This window comes from Malaclemys terrapin, chromosome 1 (genome assembly GCF_027887155.1).
Source record: "Malaclemys terrapin pileata isolate rMalTer1 chromosome 1, rMalTer1.hap1, whole genome shotgun sequence".
Classification (NCBI taxonomy): domain Eukaryota; kingdom Metazoa; phylum Chordata; order Testudines; family Emydidae; genus Malaclemys; species Malaclemys terrapin.
Window position 1 is genome coordinate 261,770,052 of NC_071505.1, and position 23,789 is coordinate 261,793,840.

The 23,789-nt window shown below is 41.2% G+C and overlaps 1 protein-coding gene across 2 annotated transcripts in view; it reads right to left on the bottom strand.

Annotated features, from left to right (window-relative positions):
* Nucleotides 1–23,789, bottom strand: part of ABCC4 (ATP binding cassette subfamily C member 4) — a 235,430-nt gene that overhangs the window by 127,266 nt on the left and 84,375 nt on the right. For both annotated transcript variants that reach the window (XM_054012156.1, XM_054012155.1), the window contains exons 12-19: nucleotides 23,589–23,683; nucleotides 23,376–23,462; nucleotides 14,942–15,038; nucleotides 10,935–11,150; nucleotides 8,128–8,268; nucleotides 6,230–6,267; nucleotides 5,706–5,806; nucleotides 2,362–2,508 (exon numbers count right to left, since the gene is read on the bottom strand). In XM_054012156.1, coding sequence (XP_053868131.1) covers nucleotides 2,362–2,508; nucleotides 5,706–5,806; nucleotides 6,230–6,267; nucleotides 8,128–8,268; nucleotides 10,935–11,150; nucleotides 14,942–15,038; nucleotides 23,376–23,462; nucleotides 23,589–23,683 — 922 coding nt within the window. The remainder of the gene's footprint in view (nucleotides 1–2,361; nucleotides 2,509–5,705; nucleotides 5,807–6,229; nucleotides 6,268–8,127; nucleotides 8,269–10,934; nucleotides 11,151–14,941; nucleotides 15,039–23,375; nucleotides 23,463–23,588; nucleotides 23,684–23,789) is intronic.

Genomic DNA, 23,789 nt, shown 5'->3' on the forward strand with positions numbered 1-23,789 from the left:
ATGGGTTTTCATGTAAAGGAGAATCAGGCCCCATATCTCAGTTGTAAGTTCATCAGTAAAATATTTTTAAAATGTTATTCCCATTAATCATCTTTACTGATTTGAGATACACCACTGGGAGCTGATGGACGTGTCATGATTCATCACCTATTTCCCTTTTCCAATGTCACTTGCCTAGCCCTGCTTACTAGCCGTAACAAGAACTATTAGGTGCTCAACACTTTTGCAAAATCAAACCACTTATTAGTTGTCTAATTGGATTTAGGAGCCTAATTTAGTCCACCATTTTTAAAATCTTGGCTCTTGTATTTAGTATTAGTGTTTATATTTTCAGTGATCATATAAAGAATGATCCTACTGTACTACAGAGAAGTAAAGAGATTGCTAAGATTGCTGTGGGGACGTTAACAATGAATTCCTTAACTTCTGCATTACTACAATCTCATCCTTACTGGTGCACATAACAGTGTAAATATAAAGTTGTAGTTCTTGTATTTAATAAATAAATAATAATAATAATGAATAATAATACACTTCTTTTAATAAATGGAGACATCTTGGGCCCACGCAAACTTTGCTCCAGTTCAAAAGCTACCTGCATAGGAATTGATAGCAAAATGGAATCCCTAAGGTGAAGATCTAAAATAAGATGCAAGGTTTTCCAGGTGACTGAAAGATGGTGCACATATGGTGCTCAGCACTAAATTGCAGAACTGCTGACTGCTGCAACCAGACTTTCATATGCCTTCTTTATGAGAGAAAGAAGATGTGCAAAAGTACCTATACAAGAATATCTTTATAGGCTACCGCTAGCAAATGATGTAGGAGAAGGAATGACATACACAAAAATTATTCCTAAATCATAGAATAACTACTGATAAAGGAAACCTCCATGTAAAAGCCATAGAGAGATCTGGGTAATAATGGTGGATTTGTTCTGTGCATAGCTGTTAAAAAACAAATAATGATCTTTTACATCACACTTTTTATCTATAGGTTTCAAAGTACGTTATAAATCAGACTGGTAAGTAATGCAGACTGTAGGCAGCTATTTAATTCTATCCCATAGATATGACCTAGAGATTGTTATAATAAATTATGTTCATTGAGCTTACTACAAGATGATTACATCTCCCCTTAGATGGGGTTACTGTACCTTGTTAAACACTTCAAAGGGGGGAAATGCTGCATATCTGGTGATATCCCCCTTGGTTGGTCCTGCCATTCCTCATGACCAGCTCCAACAGGCATCACACAAACAGATATATCCTGCTCCACTGAGCACCAGCTCTCCACTCACCAGCCCCCTAGCTGAGCATACAGTTTCTCTTCGAGCCCTCCAGCCTAGACTGCCACATACCCATAATGTTGGCGCACAGACATAACATGCATTTAGACATGCATAGAGGTATGTTCAAAAAATGGTACCATGGCTATCTACTGCACTTATAATCTCACATCCACTGCTTTTTACTTCATATGAACATTTATAGAAAGGAAAAATAATAATTCTCTCAATGAACAGTAACCTAGACTTGTTCTCACAATCCTGGAAGATGTTTTATAACAGAAAAACCTCTATAGGAACACATCACATCATCCTTCCATTTCTCAAAGACCAGTGATTCTCCTCTTGGTATTTTCTTTCTCCACTCCTCCTCACTCTGCTTCATTTTCACTTCCTTTCACTTCTCCCCCTCCTCAAATCTTATAATCACATTACGAATTTATGAAGTGTACTTTGCATCCAGACACCTTTCCCTTTAAGGATACTGACCCAGATTATATCTTTTAAATTGCATAGTTTTGTTTTCTATCAATTCTGGGTGTGTGAGTGGGTTGTTTTTACTGTCACTGTCCAAACTGTTGTTTCTACACATTTTTGCACTGATAAAGCATAGTTTAAATAGATTTTTTAAAATAATCTTGGTACACATTTTTGCCAGCCACAAATAACATTTAGGGTCAATTTTCCAATGAAAGACACTACAGATTCCCTCACAAAAATGCACATATACTTGTTACACCCAGAAAAACTTAAACTCAGGTTCACAAATCAAGTAATTAGTAATGCAACTGGTAGATAAGTGTGCAATACCAACATAACAGTTTCTGTCTGCATATGCAAATGCAGGATTAGGTAGATATCCAGAATAAAATCAGTCAGTTACTAATATGCTTTAAAAAAATGTAACTCTAACTTTCTAACTGATATGATGTAGTAGTAAATATGAAGATTTACTTTTTAAAAAGCAAAAATGTGTGAGTATCAGAAGACTTAATGTGGATTACCACAAGTTTCATTTTTCTTACCATACTTAATGATGTATAGCATGTAATTTTTTAAAATGTTCATCTTACCTATAGGGTTTCTGTCAAAGAACAACACTGGAGCTTTCAAAAGTGATTGAAACATTTTGTTGTGCAAAGTTTGACCAGCATTCACAAGAACTGTGAATACCAACAGACTTCTCACTATGCCAAACAGTACTGTAGTCACCGTCAAACCTAAAATTAAACAAATAAATACGGTCACAGTATATACACAGATCTATCTCTTTAATGATACAGTGCGAGAGCATTTTGGTTAAAACTACGTACATTTTGTTCAGAGCTGTGTTCAGACAGTTCACATGAAGCAAATCATAATCTTAAAGCTTAAGACTCAGGATGAATGCTCTCTCCAGTAAGAAGCATTATTATAAACTTGTTAATAGCTTAATTTATCCTAAAATTAACTGTCAGTTTAAAGAGTTTATTTTTTATACCATTTACAAAGAGGAGTGACTTTATACCACCACAGGAAATTTCATTAACTATCTGACAGTCTGTATAATATCCTTTGCACATCCATTCTGTCATGTAATTCTTTATATAGTATTACACATAATTGTGGCTTATGTTGGTCACTATTGAAAAGTCAACATTTTCCAACAGTTACTAACCACATAGTAACCAGTTATTTCCTATTCTAAGGATAGGGGAAATTGGCTGCATTTCAGATCTCACTGTATAGCAACTGTGGGAAATGGTGAGTTTTTAAATGTCAACCACTTTATATAGTCTATCAATTGTACCATGCTATTTGCAGTACCTTCTGCTGGCTTAGAGTTCTACGTCAGTAACATATCCTTTACTTTTCTGAATCTCTGTTTTATACAAAGGTTCAGAAGGAAATACTGTAGCATTTATTTCCCCCCACATCATGCAGGATCTGAAACAAAATATAGCCTTTTGCCAAATATTCAGAAATGATAACAATAGGTATAGATCACATTAGACTATTAGATATATCCTTTTGCATTTGGTTTTTAAGATTTTTTGGGGTGGGGTTTAAACTTGATTTCTGTAAAATGAACATTGTACCAACCTATTGCTTTCAATTAAAAACAAAAAACAAACAATTCTATCCTTGAGATATCTTAAAATTTAATATCAAATGTATCTTTATTTTGTTAGCATACACAAATCTTGCCTTAAATCTGTATAATTACTTTATTATTTGTAAAATGATTTGATTGTACAATCATAAAATGCCAGATTCTGCCACCCTTACTCATATTGTGTAGCCCCGTGGAACTGTGTAACGCCGACCCTGGTCGTCGCGCGGGATTGAACCTGGGACAGCTGGAGATTAGTGCTTGAGCCTCTACTGCAGAGGTGGGCAAACTACAGCCCGCGGGCCACATCTGGCCCGTGGGACGTTCCTACCTGGCCCCTGAGCTCCTGGCCCGGGAAGCTCGCCCCCAGCCTCTCCCCCGCAGTTCCCTCTCCCCTGCAGCCTCAGCTCACTCCACCGCCGGCACAATGCTCTGGGCGACGGGGCTGTGAGCTCCTGGCGCAGTGCAGCTGCAGAGCCCGGCCTGACCCAATGCTCTGTGCTGCGTGATGGTGTGGCTGGCTCCAGCCGGGCAGCACGGCTGCCTGTCCTAGTGCTCTGGGCGGTGCAGATGTACAACCGCCAGCCACCGGTGCTCCAGGCAGCGCACTAAGGGGGCAGGGAGCAGGAAGGGTTGGAGAGAGGGCAGAGGAGTTCAGGGTGGTGGTCAGGGGGTGGGGGTGTGGATAGGGGTCGGGGTGGTCAGAAGACGGGGACTACAGGGGTTGAATGGGGACAGGAGTCCTGGGGGGGGGCAGTCAGGAATAAGAGGAGGGGTTCGATGGGGCAGCGGGGGGCAGTCAGGGGCAGGAGTTCTGGGGCGGTCAGGGGACAGGGAGCAGGGGTGTGTGTGGTTGGGGCAGGAGTCCCAGGGGGGCTGTCAGGGAACAGGGCGGGTTAGATGGGGCAGGCATCCAGGGGAGGCCATCAGGTGGCGAGAAGCAGAGGAGGTCGGATGGGGGCGGGGGTCGGGCCATGCCTGGCTCCCATCCAAGACACAGCCTCCCATAACCAGCCCTCCATACAATTTCCAAAACCTGATGCAGCCCTCAGGCCAAAAAGTTTGGCCCCCCCTGCTCTATCGCATGAGCACGCACTAGAGGCTCATGCACTAAGCTCCAGAGGTCCCAGGTTTGATCCCACCCGCTGACAACCAGGGTCTGTCAGTGTTACAAGTGGGGGCTCGTCCAGGATTTCAACTGGGAAATCTCTGATGCTCAGGATGCGCTTCCTCAGCTAGGGGAAGAATGTAACTCACACACCACCTGAGTGTGGTGATGCTCTGTCCCATCTAGTGGCACCGAGACCACTTAGAGAGTAATTAATGAGTCTGCTCTATGCTCTGTGAGTAAGGGTGGTATCATCTGGCCCTTAAACTATAAGGTTATTAGGGCATGGATTTGCCTTCCCCGTGCCCTCTGTGAAAAGACTAGTATACATGGAGGAGTTATGAAAACAATCAATCTGTATCAGAACACACGCAGTGTGTGCTTGTTTCCCTGATGTCCCTCAGGACCACCACATAAATGAGTGCATGAAATTATTGTGGTTCATAAAAGTTTAAACAACTACATTAAACAAACTAAAAATAGTGATAACCAGTTAAAATTTGGGGGAAGCTTCTTATTATATATTTGACTTATTTTGAGGGTGGTATGTAAAAATCAAGTACTACTGGCAAGATTTTGAAAGGTATTTTAGATGCCTAAAGGTGCAGATAGGCACCCATCTCGGCATGCAACTCCCATTGATGGGAGTTAAGCACCTAAGCACTTTTGAAAATGCCACTAAGCTCCTATCTGCATCTTTAGGTATCTAAATATCTTTAAAAATCTGGTCCTGTGTACCTATCAAAGATGCTTTATTTTGCTATGGAACTTCAGAAGGAACATACCCATCCTGACTTTTAAAAAGCCATCACTATATATAAACAAAAACTGGAACAGAGAGTTGCAGAATGAGGATCAATTTCTAATCCCTCTTGCCCACACATATAATAACTGACGATTTAGCTGAAACAACCTATTAGTATAGACAATATCCACAAGTTTACAGTGACTGCCTTTTTGAATACTCAATTCCTGGTTTACCTTCCAAAATCCAGTACAGAGCAAATTAAGAGTCTGCATTCAATCTATTGCTTCGATGAGAGTTTTTTCTTTTTTAATTATTCCAATTAATTTAGTCAGGAAACAAGGCTCAGTCTGCTAATCTGCTCAGACATTACTGAATCACTGTTAGAAATCCTATTTTTCCACATTGCTACTTAAAGTGTTCCTTTCAAAACCCTCTATTATAATGGAGCAAATGATTAAAATATTTTTACCTGCATAAATTCCTAAATAGAAGCTGAGATCTAGATGTCTAGTCTCATTTATTCCATTATTTCCATGTGATGTGACATTCAGCTTTTCTTGCTGATTTGCCCTATAGAAATGTATGCAAAAGATAAATAATAATCAATACAACAGAAAGATCACTTAAGCAAGGCACTATCTAATCATTCTGAAACTGGAAAAACATACCTGAAGTTTGCCATATCCCTGTACATTTATCAAATTATTCACATGTACCTTCTACTACTGTTAAATTGAACTTCAATCAACATCTCCAATTCTAAATATCATCTAGGTTCATGCTGTCATGGATTATACCTGGGTACAGGCTATTATGAGTCATACTTGTACTGCAAGAACTTTATTTTCTCCCACAAATAAAGTAAGAGGGGATTAGAAGGAAGGTTGAACAAACTCTGAATTTTCTTGGAACAGACTTCCCCTCCTCCCCTATATATATTACTGTTCTTTATTAATTATACAGCCCTTTTCTGCAAGAAGTCAAATAACCTACCAGTATGAAAGCCACCAATCCTGAAGCACATAAGCAACCTTGAATAAATAAAAGCAAACATTTGCATTAATTTACAAAAAGTATATAGTACTAGAGAACTAAATTTCCTCAGACATTCTTCTATGTCCCCTGGTAAAATCTATCATTAAAAAAATATGCTGCCCATCCCAAACCTGCCTCTCCCCTTCCTCCTCCCCCCATACTATACTAGGCTGGTGCATATATATTTAGGGCCCAACCTCATTCTTCAGTTAGTTGTACACCTCACTGCATATTTAGTAAAATCAAATACTAGGCATCCATATGAAAGTGGATGAGCTGATTTTTCCAAGACCAGCAGTGATTTGCAGAGCATTAGGAGAGCTAGAACCCTCAGCCTCCATAAGGCAAGAAGATACCTCGTTATGAGAACTGCATGATGGTGGAACAAGGGGAAAGCAAGGCATTCAACAAAAACCAGCCATAACAACCCTCTCTAACAGATGTTAATTCATATAGCAAAGGGCTGGGTCTTTCTGTTCCTAAACTCCCGATTGTAGGCATCCCAAACTGCTTCTTGCTTAGTACATATGCTCACAGGCATAAGAGCCAACTCCTGACGTTATCAGTTCAGAACTTTATTTTTATTTCAAAAGGAAGGAAAAACTTAAAAGAACTCCCCAACCAGAGATGACTATGATCTTACAAGCTCTGTAACAGAGCTTAATTTATCTCAAAATCTACCTCTGTTCAATTCAATTACAATACTGTAGGTCTACCCAGAGAGATCAGATCGTATTCACCATCTTCCCAAACATAGATGGTCTCAATTCAAAGACCTTGTGCAAATTCTCTTATTTCCTCAAACTTATCTTTGAAGCCAAGACCAATCATTTCCACAAAATTCCTTTGAACCTTCTCACCACAACACAGTAACAAGTCCACATCATACCATCCTCAAAATAACTTCACTGGTTCCCCATTCACTTCAGGATACAGTTCAAAATTGTTCTCCTTGGTAAAAAATCCTTCACAAACTTGCTCCAGTTTGCTTCACACATATAGTCTTCCTCTATTCCCTGTTCCCTATTCCTTCTACTTGGTAAACAACAGCCTCTGACCTCTTTCCATAATCTTCTGTCTGATGGCAGGAGAGTCCACGAAAGCTTATGCTCTAATAAATTTGTTAGTCTCTAAGGTGCCACAAGTACTCCTGTTCTTTTTGCGGATACAGACTAACACGGCTGCTACTCTGAAATCTTTTCCTCTTAGCTCTTATGTCAGGAATAGTCACTCTGTCTTATTAGCCAGACAGCATATTTCAATTCTGAACTGAAAACACATTTTCTCCCATAGCAATACCTCAAATGCAATCTATGGCTGCCATTATTTTTATTTAATTTAGTAATTACATTATGTATGTCTGAGAAGGGTAGTGGGATACAATTTGTATGACTGGCAATATAAAATAAATTATACAACACAAAAGTACTTTAAATTGATCAGTAGGACTTTGAACTGAGGATTATTACCTTAATGTCCCACTGGAGTACAAATTTAAACTACAAAAACCACACTCAGATATTATCAGATTTGATCAGGTATACTGCCAAGTATTAAAATGTATCAGAGGGGTAGCCGTGTTAGTCTGGATCTGTAAAAGCAGCAAAGAATCCTGTGGCACCTTATAGACTAACAGACGTATTGGAGCATAAGCTTTCGTTGGTGAATACCCACTTCATCGGATGTATGCAACATGCATCCGACTATTGCTGTATTAAAATGATTATACATAAGAGCATCATGTATCAAAAGCTTTTCACCTAAACATCAGAACAGCTGTTCAGTACACAATGTTAATGTAAACACAAAACATAAATCTATTCTTTATTATTTGTGGCATCCATCAGATATCTTACCTGTGCCAAAATATTTAGAAGTAAAAGTATAAAAATTACAAAGTAGTTTGCTCCAGCAGCAAAATATTTCCTGTAAATCTTGAAGTTTATTTTTCCCTCAGACCGGCTCTCTTCTGGCAGTGCAGTCACCAAAGGTTCAGTCTATAAAAAATAAAATGGATAAGAAAACTAAGGCTAAAATTCAAATTAAAGTCACAGTTCCAGAAAAAGTTACTGATAGATCATAGTTATGAATCAGCAATATAGTAAATAAGGAGATAAAATTATACTTATTAAAATATTTTTTAAATGTTAGCATTGTGACACAAAAGCAACAGAAGATAGGAAATTCAATCTAACAGCACAGTACTACTCTAAGAATTTGACTCTGAAAAATGGGATTCTGGGAGTTCCATCTTTGTCTCTCAGTGACTCCATGTTAAAAGCACTTATTTTACAAGTAACCAGATGTATGTTCTAACTGCCAGTGCTGCAAACTAAACCTCAACTGAGAGCCAAACTGAGTTTTTTCTCTCTTGTGTATCAACATCAGTAATAAAGGTTCCAGAGACCAAGATCACAATGTGGAAAAGCATCCATATTCAGAAAGAGCACTTAAGCGTGTATTTAAATACTTCCCTGAATAGGAACAGTTTAAAACATGTGTATTTCTGAATCAAGGCCTTAAAAAACAAAAATAAAAAAAAACTATAGACAAAAGCTGCGCACCCTAGTCCCTTTAATGGATCAAACTCAACAGGAGCAACTCCCTTGAAACCGTTCAGATCGCAAGAACCACAAAATTCCAGCCAATTTCTTGTAATAAATTCTCTGAAGAGTAAGTGCCCACAAGGGAGCTTGTAGTGGGGAAAACAGAAGGAGAGGATGACAAATGGAGAAAATTAGATTGAGGAATGGGGAAAAAGAAAAGTTAATTACAGAGCACACTGAAAGAGCAAAGAGAAGGAGGAAGAGAGAGACACAGACATGAAAAAAGCAGTAAATGAACAAAAAAGGAAGAAACAAGAGGAAAATTTGCTGAGAGTATAAGCAATTTTTTGTAATTATATTATCAATATACAGAAAGACTGGTGTTAACATAATACAGTGAAATACACAATGTTTCATTTAGCTGTCCAGGGATATGATTGTGTAGGAACAGGGGGAATGACAGACCCCCCCCATTGTGGATGGGAGAGGAGCAGAGGAACTCAGTATACACACACCTAGGAGAGAACAATAATCTGTTCTGGGTTTGCATGTTACTTCTGGCACTTTGCATGGTTTGGGCTGTGACGCTGGCAACCAGGTGCCAACTCTTCCCAAAGCTTTAGGCCTCAGCTGAGCACTGACAAATTCATTTCTGGAAACCAGTCTGTTTCACCTGCGTGTTAGTATAGTTAAGATGGGTACTGAACTTATAACAATATGTTTAGTGTTTAGACTTTATGAAATGTTTGTAAGTGAGATTAATGCATGCAGCAATTTACAATATCTTTATTAAATGCTATAAGGTAATATTTATGTTTTTGCTTTGTAACTGTAAAAACTGTTTGCTCTGAAACTCTGAACCTGTCAGGAGGGGATCATCTCCTCCTCATCAAGAAGGGCTATCATAACTAAATGAGCCACTGTGGGACATCACAATACAAAGACTTTGTTAATTGCCTTTCATAGCCATGAAGAGGCTACTTGCAAAAGGGCTCATCCCATCAGCTTTTGAATTCTGGGAAAAGGAAATAAAAATAGTCGACAAGAAAATTTTTCATCTCTCTTTTGCTTTTTGGACTTTTACAGGGCCGGAGCTACGAAAGAGAAGCAGATATCCCCAGGGTCAACCCTAAAAGACATTCATAGTTGATAGATTACTACAATTCTGTCACCTTTTGGAAACCTGCTTTTACCTTGTAATAATTCTCTCATTTCTTTTTCCTAGTTAATAAATCCTTAGTTAGTTTACTATAGGAATCGCTACTAGTGTTGTTTTTGGTGTGAGATCTAAGGTATAAATTGACCTGGGGTAAGTAACTGGTCTCTTGGGATTGGAAGCAACTTGCATATGTTGTGATCTTTGGTGTACTGCAACCAACTATCAGTAAGTCCAGCTAGCCTGGGTGGCCAGACAGCTTGGAATGCCCAATGTCTGTGACTCCACGGTAAGTTGTTATAGTGAATTAGGAGCTCATATTTGTTACTGGGTTGGTGAAATCTAATTATAGAATTCACAACCAGTTTGGGGGTCTCTGCCCTGCTTCTTGACAGTCTGCCCTGAGGTTGGCACTCAGATAGCATGACATGGGCACATTTGATGAAAATATTGAGCCCACTGGCTTTAGTACCAGCTGGTGGGGAGGAAGTTTAAACAAACATAACTGATCACTGACAAATTACAGTAAAATATCAAGTTTTGTTGGCCTAAAATTATTATTCTGAACAGTCTTAAAATACAGAAAAAATGCAGAGAAAAACCCTTGCCCCTCCTTTTTATTTATTTTTATATGTATGTACATATTCTCTTTTTTAGAGAAGACTAAATAATGGTATTTATATGCACAGGGATGGAGAGCACATAGCCCTTATGTATACACATATTTACAGTCCATCTCTCTGGCTCGGGGGGTTAGAGCAATGGTCTGGGAATGCAAGGGTCACAGATTAGTTCCATTTGTGCCAGGGAAGCGGTCTTGGATTCAGAATCTCCTCACTGGTAGCTTGACTTCCTGCTTCAGTGGTCATCTCTCCTCAGTGTTAGCCTACCTTATCATAAGAATATCACGGTTTGAAAAAAATTAACAAGTAATATGTTAATTCATATTTTATGTACTCACAGGTGGCTGTTCTACTGCTCCATCTTTCTGTGACTGCACCAAGGAATCTTGTGACCAGACAGAGGACTGTGAAAAGGTACGGTTCCTTGCTGACGTCATAGTGGAGATTCCAGGAATTGGTGACTGTTCAACCTCTTCATTTTTTTTCAAAAGGGAAGCAAAATCGATTCCAGAACTCAGGAACTCTGAATAGGTCCCTTTCCCCACCATTTTACCCTACAGCAAAATATTTTTTAAAATGCTGTTCACATTGTGTGTGCATATTCTGTACAGGGTGAATTTAACAATCTGTTGCATACATCTTCATTACTGGAGCCCCATGGCTTTTGACACATGTACTGTCTGTAAATAAAAGCTCAAGAGATTTCTTAGAAACCCTCACCTCATAACACTGAAAGGTTAAATCCTTCCAATTATCCATTCTTTTTCTGTAGCAAGGATTTACAAGCAAGATCATTACCTCCCCAAACCAGCCCCTTCATGCCAGGTAAACGGGTCAGAGTGCTATAAAGGGACCTGGATCTGGACGGGGGAGTATTCCTTCATTGCAGGACCTGCAGAAGGTAGCCTTAGAGCTTAGAGGCAGGCTTCCGTATCATAAACAGGTCTCTTAGCTTATGTGATCTGCCAGGGGTTGTGGAGCCCCCCAGAATTGGGAGGTCTTAAAGACACCTTAGCCCTCTACTCCCCATGCTCTTAGAGGAGCCACACAGAATTTCACCCCATGTGGTCCAGCCTAAAAAACTCCAATGCAATCCAATCTTTTGCACCTATGCCAGAGATTACTGTATCTTCAAAGTGATCTGACAAGAAAAAAAGATGTGTTGTAGCCTTTTTTTTTTTTTTTTTTGCAACTTTATGAAGTATAATGAAGGCCTAAAGGGTCCTGCTTCTCCCAATCTTAAAAAATAGGGGGACGATCCTGCATATATACCGTATTTTCCGGCGTATAAGACGACTGGGCGTATAAGACGACCCCCAACTTTTCCAGTTAAAATATAGAGTTTGGGATATACTCGCCGTATAAGACTACCCCTCTTCCAACGCACACCAAAAAAAAATTTAAAAAACATCAGATTTGATTTCAATATGGTAATTTTAATTCAAATGCTTATGACATGCAGGTACTTAGCAGGAAAACTGTCACTTATAAACATAAGGCTGTTTGTCATCAAACATGTAAACATAAAACAGTGCAAGTGGATTAAACTTTTCCTAATTCACTCTAAAGCTGAAAGGAAGGATAAGACAATAAACCCATGGGAGCTGCCATGCTGTTTGTTTTCTAAGCTGTCAACCAAACTGGAACTGATGATGATAGGAGGAAGATAACAAACAAGAGAGAGAGAGCAAGTGCCGGGCAAGTCCCTGGCGAGTTAGCAACGCCCATCATAACTGCAAGCTACGGTATTTTTACAGGTTTTGCTGGCGTGACAGTTTCCCTTTAAAAGCCTTCAAAATCCTCCTGTTGGTCATCTGATATCATAAGTACATCAATGACATCTTGTGATACATTTGTAAGGCAGTCATCGTATGGATCGAATTCCGTATCAGATGGTGTGGTCTCAGCTTCGGCTTCCTCTTCATCTTGCCACAAGTAGTCGTCCTCCATACCATCTAATGAATTTGATATGCCACACTTCTTGAAAGACTTGATTACTGTTTCTGCATCAATATCATTCCAGGCTTTCATGACAAACTTGCACAAAACATCCAACTGTGGAGCACGCATGTTTCCTCCTTTTGTGAATGACTTTTCGCCGCTAACCATCCATTCATTCCACTGTTCTCGAATGCGATCTTTAAATGGCTTGTTTAGGCACACATCCAGTGGCTGTACCAACGATGTCAATCCTGCAGGAATAACTGCCGCATCTGTGTTTAGTCTTGCAAGCATTTGCTTGGTGCTGGGAGTTAAATGAGCCCTGAACATATCCCACACCAGTAGACTACATTTTTGAATAAGTCCACCTGGTCGCCTGCTCCATACATTATCAAGCCATAGCTTTACCCCTTCTTCATCCATCCAGCCTTTTTCATTCACATGTACAAAACAACCAACAGGGAACTTGAATTTCGGCATTGTTTTTCTTTTAAAAATAATCATTGGTCTCAGTTTGGCGCCATCAGCTGTGCATCCTAGTACCACTGTAAAACTGGACTTCTCATGTCCTGTTGTTTTAATTAAAATTGTTTTTTCACCTTTTTGATGGACAGTTTTATTTCCAACCATATCAAAATTCATTGGAGTTTCATCCATATTTCCAATACTACTTAACGCATAGCCATGTTTAGTGCGCTGTTGTATTACATATCGATGGAAACTATTTACTTTGCTATCAAGATCTGCAGGTAATTTTGGGGCAATTTTCATCTTTTGCCTCAGTACCATATTATGCCTTCCCATGAATCTAGTACACCAGGATACAGTGGCCTTAAATCTGTTGCTGTGATCTGGGTTAGATTTGGCCCACTGAAGTGCAAACAAATGTATTTTATTTCGTGTCACTACATAACCGTTTTGGCGATGCTCATTCACCATGTCTGCTACATGTTTTTCGAGTTCTGGCCAATGTGGAGTGCCTCTTCTTAATGCACACTTACCCCTTGGCATACTCTTTAATGCTTTTTCATTTGCTTTCCAGTCCCGAACCATCTTTTCTGTTACTCCATATTGTCTTGCAGCAGCGCAGTTATTATGTTCCATGGCAAAGTTTACAACTTTAAGTTTGAAACTGGCTTCATATTTCTTTCTTCTTGCTGGTGGACCCATGATGGGGTTTTGACTGTTGGACATTTGTATACTATACTGTATGTACTGGTGCTATACTGTATGAACAGGTACAGATACTGGTGCTGTACTGTATGTGGTACCCAGTATACAACAACCAGCCAATCACGGCAAGCGATGTACCTTACCGGCGATTGGCTGGTTGTTGTATACAAAGCCTGCTTGGATTGGTCAGCTCTCCCTGCCTGCCCAGCCCTCCCTGTCTCCAAGACTATCAGAGCGGTAGCGCAAACACGCCTCTTTCACCCGTCTGGCCCGCCCTTGTATCCTATTACCTCCTTCTCTGCCTCTCAGATCTCGCACATGCGCGCCTGCGCCGCTTCACTGCAGTCCTCAGGAGCGAGATCTGAGAGGCAGAGAAGGAGGTACGGTAATAGGATACAAGGGCGGGCCAGACGGGTGAAAGAGGCGTGTTTTTCTGGGCACAGCGCCGCTCTCTCTCTTTTTTCCATACCCCGGGCATCCCGGACGCCTGCAGCTTGCTCCGCCCTTCACTTACACCTTCCCGGTGAGGCGCCCCCTCACCTCGTCATCGGGCGGGGATGCAGCCGCGGCCGTTTTTGAGCTCCCCCCACCATATGCGGCGACCGCAGATTCTCCAGTCCGGCTCGGAAGTTTCAGCACCCGCCCTATAAGACGACACCCGGCGTATAAGACGACCCCCGACTTTTGAGAAGATTTTCCTGGGTTAAAAAGTAGTCTTATACGCCAGAAAATACAGTATATATTTTTAATCTTGAGTAAGCTCTGCTTTTGCTGGAAGACTAGTTGGTCTCAGATACATATGGCCTTTTCTCAACCTTTAATTAAAAGGGAACTGAGGTGCAGAGTCTAATAAATACAGTTTCTCCTGCTCTTCCCGCTGCCCCACCTATTTATTAAGGCACTAAAATAAATCTTAACTATGAACAAAGTTTTAAATGCTCAATAAAAATCACTTCCGTACATGCAGAATATACAGTATGATAATATGCCAGTTCACATTTTTCAGGCAATGTATTATAAGAAAACTCTTCTCAGCTTCTGGTGTTAATAACAGATACACTTAACAAATGTCTTTAGGAGACATAAAATATATTTATAAATGGTAATGATATTTTATATCATTTATATATATTATAATCACTTTTCCTAACGCTTCACATTTTTATCTTCAGAATATGAATGAGTAGCAGCAACAGCTGAGTTTTAAAAGCTAGCCAGTGATATCAGTTACCTCTTTTAAAATCAAAATCTGGTTTACAGCATGGAGGTACTGCAACTGATGAGTCACTAAAATAGAGACCTTTTGGTGCAAGGCCTGATAAATACACCTGCAAACAGAAGGAAAGAAACTGACAGCACATTAATGTTCTAAAACATTTTTGTACATTACAGAAATATTTAAAAAAACACATATATTAATTACTTTGTCTTCAAGGAAGAAAAATACCACCACAGGACAAGCAGACACCCAAAATAATGTACTTGTCAAAATTATGTTAACTTGGCAGGTCTCTAATACACTGAACACTGCACTATGGGAATCTCTTATTTAAATACTGTATGCTTACAAAGTAGGTGAAATAAACCAAACTATGAATGAAAATTTCTGATTTAAGAGAAAAGAGATTACTAAGGAAATCTTAGAATTTTGCATTAAGCCTATTATTAATACACGTACATGTCTTAAAGTAAACAGGACTATGAGCAGAACAGACCTATTTAATCAAAATGAAATTCACAGAAGTGAATGAAGTTAGGCAACATATTGTAGCATAGAAAATTATCCAAAAACAAGGGCAACGTGCAACTTCTGTGAGCTAAATTTCCAAAAGTTTGTGGAGTATGTAATTAATGCCAACAGGAGGAGTGAACATTATTATTGGCCTGGACCATATTGACTCCAATATGTGTATAGCAGGGGATCCTTCAAGCATAGCTCACCCTCTTCCATCCCACCTTCACAGAAAGGGGGCTCACCTGTCTCTGTGGTATCATCCCTCTCTCATGCCCCAGATGGAGGGGTGACCAGGCCATATTTCAGTGTGTGGCATTGCAACCTCACAAGGGCACACTGCTCACTAGCATTCTTAGATGTTGAAACTGAGAAATATTGCCCTGAAAATTTTGTGAATAGTAAGGTATGTTCTTTTAAAAGGTTTCCTAGCCTACGCACAGACAGCAGGATCAAAGGGCTGATTTATTCAAAGTAGAATCGCCTTTATTGAAATCAATGTATTAATGGCCCCAGTTCCATATAGATTACATTAGAAAGTCTCATTTTGTAAAGGGATGGAGGTGCTCCAAGTTTAAAAAAAAAAAAAAAAAGGTAAGGGGGAGCATGATTCAAAAAAAAGGTTGAGAACCCTGGTCTAACCTGTTCTTAAAAACCTCCAATAACAGGAAGTCTAGTTAGGTCCTATTCCAGTGGTTAACTATCCTTACAGTTAGCAAGTTTTTCCTAATATCTAATCTCTCTCTCTCGTTGCAGATTTAGGGCTTGTCTACACAAACAATTAGATTGCAGCAAGATGGGATGTAAATCTACCATGCACTAGCCTGCTGTGGTCTACCTGTCCACATGCACCCTGCAAATGCACATTAACAGTTCGTCACAGTGCTTTGATCCAGCCCTCTTTGAAATGGGACTAGCTGGAAGCATATTATCAAACAGTTAATGTGCATCAGAAGAATACACATGGACAGTTAGACTGTGGCAGGCTAATAAGGGGTAGATTCACACCCCACCTTCACGCAATCTAATTGTTCATGTAGACAAGCCCTAAACTGATTACTTTTTGTCCTATCTTTAGTGGACATGAAGAACAATTGATCACTGTCCTCTTTACAACAGCCCTTAGATTTTCTTCCCAGGGAACCTAACCTACCAGTTCTTTGTTAAAGTCTGCTTTTTTTAAACCCTTTGTTCTGCTGCTCTCACTCATTCCTTTCCTTAAAATCATATATCATTTCATGTTCATTTTAATCCAAATTGCTTTCCACCTCCAGATGCGCAATGAATTCCTCCACATTAGTCAGAAGCAAGTCTAAAACGTGGAATTTCCCTCCAAAATTACACTATTCTGAAGTGCAGATTTGGCAATAGTCAAGTCTTCCACAATTGACATGTTTAAGGTCCAATATTTCACAAACTCGCCAAGCTAGGAACAGGAGCTTTGTCCCATTGGAAAAGAGGATTCTCAGATTTCCCTGGAAATGATACTTGCTTCTACCCCTGGAAGGACTCAGGATAATAATATCACTACAAATCTTAGACTCTAATTTTATAAATACACAATTTTAGTCATTTTGGAAGTTTTTTTAAAGGGACACCAACTTCAAAGAAGCAACATTTCGGTCTAAATTTTTTTTACCTGCTATTGTTCCAAGTAGCACGTAGATTACTACTATAACTGAAAGATTAGAATGGGAAAAAGTATCTCAATTTCTTTATTCTTTTCACTCTTTCCTATCCATAGTATCAGTTAAGTTTAGTCAATTTCAAAAATGACTTATTTAAATTGGTCGGTGTTATTACACTTATTAGATATAACTGTGTTCTCTCCCTCCAAGTGTCCTATACACTTGCACTCGTGACAAGTAAGGCTGTGCCAACATTGCCCTTCACTTTGGACTATTGAGTCTGAATAGCAGCATGCAACAAAGCACTGCATTTGTAACTCTCCTATGTGGACACTGATGGCATGAACTAAAAGGTTCCTCATTCTCACTAATGTAATCCAGTTTGAAGACTATTTTTAGTTTTATTTTTTCACCTCTGTAAAAAAACAACAACCCTGAGATAGATAGATAGATATGTACACATTTTAAATTGTGTTTTTTTTCCCCGAGTGTTCTCTTTTTGGCACCTTATGCACATGCTTAACTGTACTCCTGTCAGTGCTATTGATTTCAATGGAAATACAGTTGTGAAGTTAAGCACATGCACAAATGTTTGCAGGATCAAGGCCTTTGTTATTGATTTATATTTGGTTGGTTCATTCACTCTTATTTTCTTCTCTTTTTCCTGTCAAGTTTTAAGGGTTTGGAGAGTAAGATCCTCAAAGTTAGGGTTACCATTCGTCCAGATTTACCCGGACATGTCCTCCTTTTGTGTGCTAAAAATAGCGTCCGGGGGGAATTTGTAAAGCACTCACAATGTCCGGGATTTCCCCCTCCCCTGGCAGAGCAGAGCGAGCGGCTGGGAGGGCTGCAGGAAAGTCCCGGGCTGGACTCCAGAGCAGCTTCCTCCTCCCACCCCCCCCCCCCTGCATTCTGAGCCGGCCGGCAGCTCCTCCTCCTGCAGCCCGCTCCGGCAGCCCTGTGCAGGGCCAGGGACCGGGTTTTGTGTTGTGCTGGGGAGCTCAGCCATGTGTCCGGCTGGCACAGAGCCCAACACCCTGTTCTGAGCAGCAGGGTAAGGGGGGGCAGGAGAAGGGACAGGGAGGTTCTGGATGGGGCAGTCAAGAAACGGGTGGGGGCTTTTGGAGGGGAGTGGAGAAAGTTTTGGGCAGTCAGGGTACAGGTAGGGGGTAGGGTCCTGGGGGGCAGTTGGGGGGGGTCTTAGGAGGGGGCAGTTAGGGGACAAGGAACAGGGAGTCTTAGGTAGGGGGTGGGGTTCTGGAGGGCAGTTAGGAGCAGGGGTCCCAGGAGGGGGCAGTCAGGGGACAAGGAGCGGGGGGTAGGGGGCTGGGAGTTCTGGGGGGGAGCTGTCAGGGGGCAGGAGTGGGGAGAGGGATCGGAGCAGTCAGGGGACAGGGAGCAGAGGGGTTTAGATGGGTTGGGAGTTCTGGGGGGGCTGTCAGGGGGCAGGAGTGTGGAGAGGGATCGGAGCAGTCAGGGGACAGGGAGCAGAGGGGTTTAGATGGGTTGGGAGTTCTGGGGGGGGCTGTCAGGGGGTGGGGAGTGGTTGGATGGGGCGTGGGAGTCCCAGGGATCTGTCTGGGGGTGGGGGTGTGGATAAGGGTTGGGGCAGTCAGGGGACAAGAGGCAAGGAGGCTTAGATAGGGAGTGGAGTCCCGGGGGGCAGTTAGGGGCAGGGGTCCCAGGAGGGGGCAGTCAGGGGACAAGGAACGGGGGGAGGGTTGGGGGTTCTGGGGGGGTGGGAAGTGGGAGGGGCAGGGGCGGGGCTCCTCCCGTCCTCTTTTTTGCTTGTTGAAATATGGTAACCCTATCAAAGTATTTCTGCAAATTTCAGTGAACTTTATTTAAACTTAGGTTTTTAGAAACTAAGTAACAAAGTCTTTTACTAATGCAGGTCAAAATTCTCTACAACTTACTAAAGAACAAAGTATGTGGTATACCGTGAGGAGATGCTGAATGCACATAAACTTCTATGATGCCATTTCTCCTTTCACACTTATTTTGCTACATATATTCCCATTTCATGAGGTGCTTCAGCATGCACTGTACTAGTGGTGTAGTTGAACTACAAGGAAGAGAACTAGCATAATCTGACCACCACGCTCTCCACAAATCACAACTTTAGAGAATATTGTAGAGTTGTACTTGGGTTTGGGTTGACCAGATACATGCTATTTTTTTTATTTAGCATTAATATATTGAAATCTGTACTGGTAAAATCAAAAGGAAGAACAGGTTAGAGTGGGTGAAATAACCTGCTCATTTAAAGTTCTCATTAAAAAGTTCTCCACTTCTCTCATCCCATCCATTGCTCTTTGCTTTGCTGTTCACACAATTGCTATCAGGACTTTGAAACATTCCACAGCCTGATATTCTACAAATACAAAAGATCATGCTCAGAGTTCAGTTCTATCTAGCATGGTTGGGAACCAGCAGACTTTAAAGCATATACCAAAACTTGTTACTCATTTCAGCTAGCTGCTGAACACCAATAAAATGTAGACCTTTCCCAAATCTACAGCTGTTAGGGAGGTATCAGAAGAAAACTTCTGCTTTCAAAGAGGTATCCCTGAAGACCATGGATGGAAAAAAATGGTTACTAACCTTTTTGTAACTGTAGTTCTTCGAGATGTGTTGCACATGTCCATTCCAACATAGCTGTGAGCGTGCCCCAAACACAGTCACCAGAAGTGATTCCCTCAGTGTACCCGTTGGGTCGGCTCTGGTGCTGCGCACTCTTAGCGCCAGTATAAAGGGCCTGGCCAACCCTGCGCCCCCTGGGTTCCTTCTTTCCAGCAACTCTGGTGCAGAGATGTAGGAGGGCAGGTCTTGGAATGGACATGTGCAACACATCTTGAAGAACAACATTTTTTTTTCTTTGAGTGATTCCACATGCCCATTCCACTGTAGGTGACTCCCAAGCAGTTGTATAGGAGGTGGGATCAGAGTTCATGGACATGGTGACTGTAAAACAGCTTGACCGAAACTGGCATAATCCTAGCCTGTTGTATAATGGCATAATGAGTAGAAAACGTATGCACAGACTACCAAGAAGCCATTCTGCAAATGTCCTGAATAGGCATCTCAGCCAGGAATGCTGATGATGAAGATGCTTGCACTCTTGTGGAGCAGGCAGTCAGGATAACTGGTGGCGGAACACCCACCTGATCATAACACGTGAGAATACATGATGTGATCCATGACGAAAGTCTCTGAGCAGAGACAAGGAGACCTTTGACCCTTTCAGTGATCACTATGAAGAGTTGGATGGATCTACAGAATGGTATGGTACCGACACAGGGGGGAAGAGCGAGTACCTCCCTTCCTGTTGAGGTAGAACACGGCTGCAGTGTTGCCTATAAGCACCTTCCCGAAATATGAGGCAAGACTGCTTGACAGACCAGGTGAACTGCCCAGAGATCTCTGACACTGATGTGTAGCAAGAGATCTTATGGAGACCATAGGCCTTGAATCCCGAGTGGTCGTAGGTGTGCTCCCCAGCCTAGTGCTGATGGGTCCAAGACCAGGGGAATTGTTGGATGGGACCGTGAGAAGGGAATGCCCGTGCAAATCACCCACTGGTCCAGCCACCAATTGAGGGAGGTGAGGACCAGAGAAGATATAGTGAGGACCAAGTCCAGATAATGGCGGTTAGGTGCATACGCTGAGGCCAGCCACGGCTGGAGGGACCTGAGGTGTAGTCATGCATGCTGCACCATAAATGTGCATGAGGGCATGTGGCCCAACAGCCTCAGACAAGAACAGGCTGTTATAACGGGATGGTCCCTGAGGAGTACTATCAGGGATGCGATTATCTGAAACCAACCTTCTTGGAAGAAGGCTCTGACCTGGGTGGAATCGAGCACCATTCCAAAAAACACTATCCTCTGTACTGGAGTCAGGGTAGACTTCTGTGCATTTATTAGCATGCCTAAATCCTGGAATGTTGACTAAATGAGGTGGAGTCCATGATGGCCTCACTGAGAGGTAGGGCTACTCATGACAGGGGTCAGGATGTCAACCAAACTATAGGAGGACTCTGACTTCCTCCACCTGTATGCCCAAATTTTGGACGATCCTTTTCAACAAGTCCTGGTGGGCCTTCTAGTCATTATGGGGAGGTGACGCACCTGCTCCTGACATGGTAACATCAGGAGAGGAGGAAGAGGAGCCTCACGCTGGCTGAGGGCACTCCTCCTCACCTTCTGTGCTGATTGGATCTCAATGCACCTGCTCCTGGTACACGGCAATGGCCTTAGTACTGAAGTCTGGATTGGGTGCTGCCCAAAGGTGTGGGGGTGCCCTTCCTTCAGAGGTCAGCAAATAGGAACGCCTTGACTGGGGTTCCTGCATTGGGGGAAACGCCCACAGGTTCCAAAAAGGCCACTGCATGGTCACAGGCCAGTGACCAGGAGGCCAAGTACCCGATGGTATTCCATGGCCCAGGTGCACAGCCAGGTAGGGACGATTTGAGGAATGCCAGAACTGACTCCTTGGACGGGAGGAGTACAACCCCCTTCTGACTCTGATGACAAGGAGCCTCTGCCTGGCAGCCACGGCTCAGCTGTTCCCACCGATCCCGCCAAAGTCTGCATCATTGGAATGGACATGTGCAATCACAGAAATAATTGTTCTCCAAGTCTTCCTCCCACATAACAGATCTTGGTTTTACTCTAGAATTTGGAAAAGATGACTGAAAAGAACTTTTACTTCTTTTCTGAGTTTCTAAATATCTCATTCTACATGCCATTTAGCAGCAATGGGCGATCACATGCCATTGAACCAATGTCGTTTAGCCTCTTTATGGTGTTTATTGGTAGGAAAACATTATTATTTGTACTGCGATAATGGCTAGTAGCCCCAGTCATGGACCTCACTGTGCTAGGCACTGTATGAACTCAGAATTAATGGATCTGGAAATATCAGGCTAGAAGATTAACCCCTAAAGGGTACTTATGCCCTTTCCTTTTTTCTTTGCACTCTATTTAAGACATTAAAATTGGAAGTGGCAGTAGACACAACACATATTTAACAGCTGTTATAGCCCTCCCACAAGAAGCAGAAAAGGAAACAGCGTAGCTCAGACAGTGTACATGGGAATGCAGTGGAGAGAATCAGAATATATGAGCTTTATAAGTGATCATGGATGCACCCCAATCATAGAAGGCAAAATTCTCCCCTGCACACAAGGCTAGCACAAAGCCTATATACCACTAAAGTCTTATTTAAGCCCTATAAAGCAGGTAGTGCTGGCTCACAAAAGTGTATTTCAGATACTGAAAGAAACAACAAAATCAGTCTGATGGAATGAGAATGTGAAAAAATACATATTTTGTGCCCAATTTTCAAATGGTCTGAAAATGCAGCTGCAAATTAGAGAACCACCTACACCAATAGGTATTCAGATGTATAATTATCTAACCTAAATGTTACTTTTCTTCATGGCTATGGAAGTGTGTGCAAGATTGAATTTGCATCCACTAAAGAAAATCATGACAATTGTAGATATGATCAAGAAAACAATCTTGTTTAGGGCCTCCTCCAAAGCCCACTGAAGTCAATGGGAATCTTTCTTTAGACTTGTAACAGGCCTTGGATGAGACCTGTCAATAGAGAGAGAAGCATTCCAGGTACATTGGCCTACTCGACTGTTCTTGAGTTATCTATCTGGGCTTGCAGAGCAGACCTCTGAAAGCAGAAATGGGAGAAAAGAAAAAAACCCACAGTAATTTATGAGAAAGGGAACCTGATTCTCACAAAGAACAGTTCTATTTTCCTTGGGGATGAGGGAAGGGATAGATTCCCCTTTCTTCTATGGTAAATGTGTTTTCTCTTTCCTTTCTCCTCATATTGCTCTCAAGTGTCTAGTCAACAGGACATGACTCCTTATTTCATCTTCCTGAGATGGGTTAAACTATCAAGAATGAGGGAAGAGTAAAATAACTCAAGAATTTAAAAGAGAAGGGAGAAGCTTCTCCTAGCCACTTAGAACAAACAGTTGCAGTTAACAACATAAAGCTCTAACAAGGTAAAAAATGAATGAAAATTCTTTGTTTCTTTCTTCAGGTATAGACTGAAACATTATAAACTAATGTTTGGTTGGTACTAGGGATTAAAACTTGCTTAACAAATGTAATATCGCCCTATGAAATTTGCCATTTTGCTCCAAGGAAAATGGCACTTTTTTCCTTAAAATATAAGCTACAGAAGGAGAATTGTCTCTAAAAACAATATTTTTCTAAATTTCTCCATTTGGAATCAGTAAATCTAAATTAAATTCAAAGAAAAACAAAATGGTAACATACTTTTCAAACAAGTGTCTGCTAACTTCTGCATCTACTGCACTCAGTGGATCATCCAAGAGGTAGATGTCTGCATCTTGATACACTGCTCTACAACATTTAAAGAAATGTTAGTCGAGTCAGTGCCAAATACATTCTTATAGTTAACTTGCTTATATTGGTCACTAGTGTCTATCATAGTTACCAACAGATATTACGAGAAAAAACTATTTTTACCTGGCAAGATTTACACGGGCTTTCTGACCACCACTCAATGTAGCTCCACGATCTCCTATCACAGTTAGGTCACCATCTTCTAACAAATTCATGTCCTGTGAATATAGAGAACATATAGTGGTAAAAATTCTTTATAAAAGGAATATCTCCTACATCTGAATCAAAATTACTTTCCCGAAGTATTTAGTGGTTATTTAATTA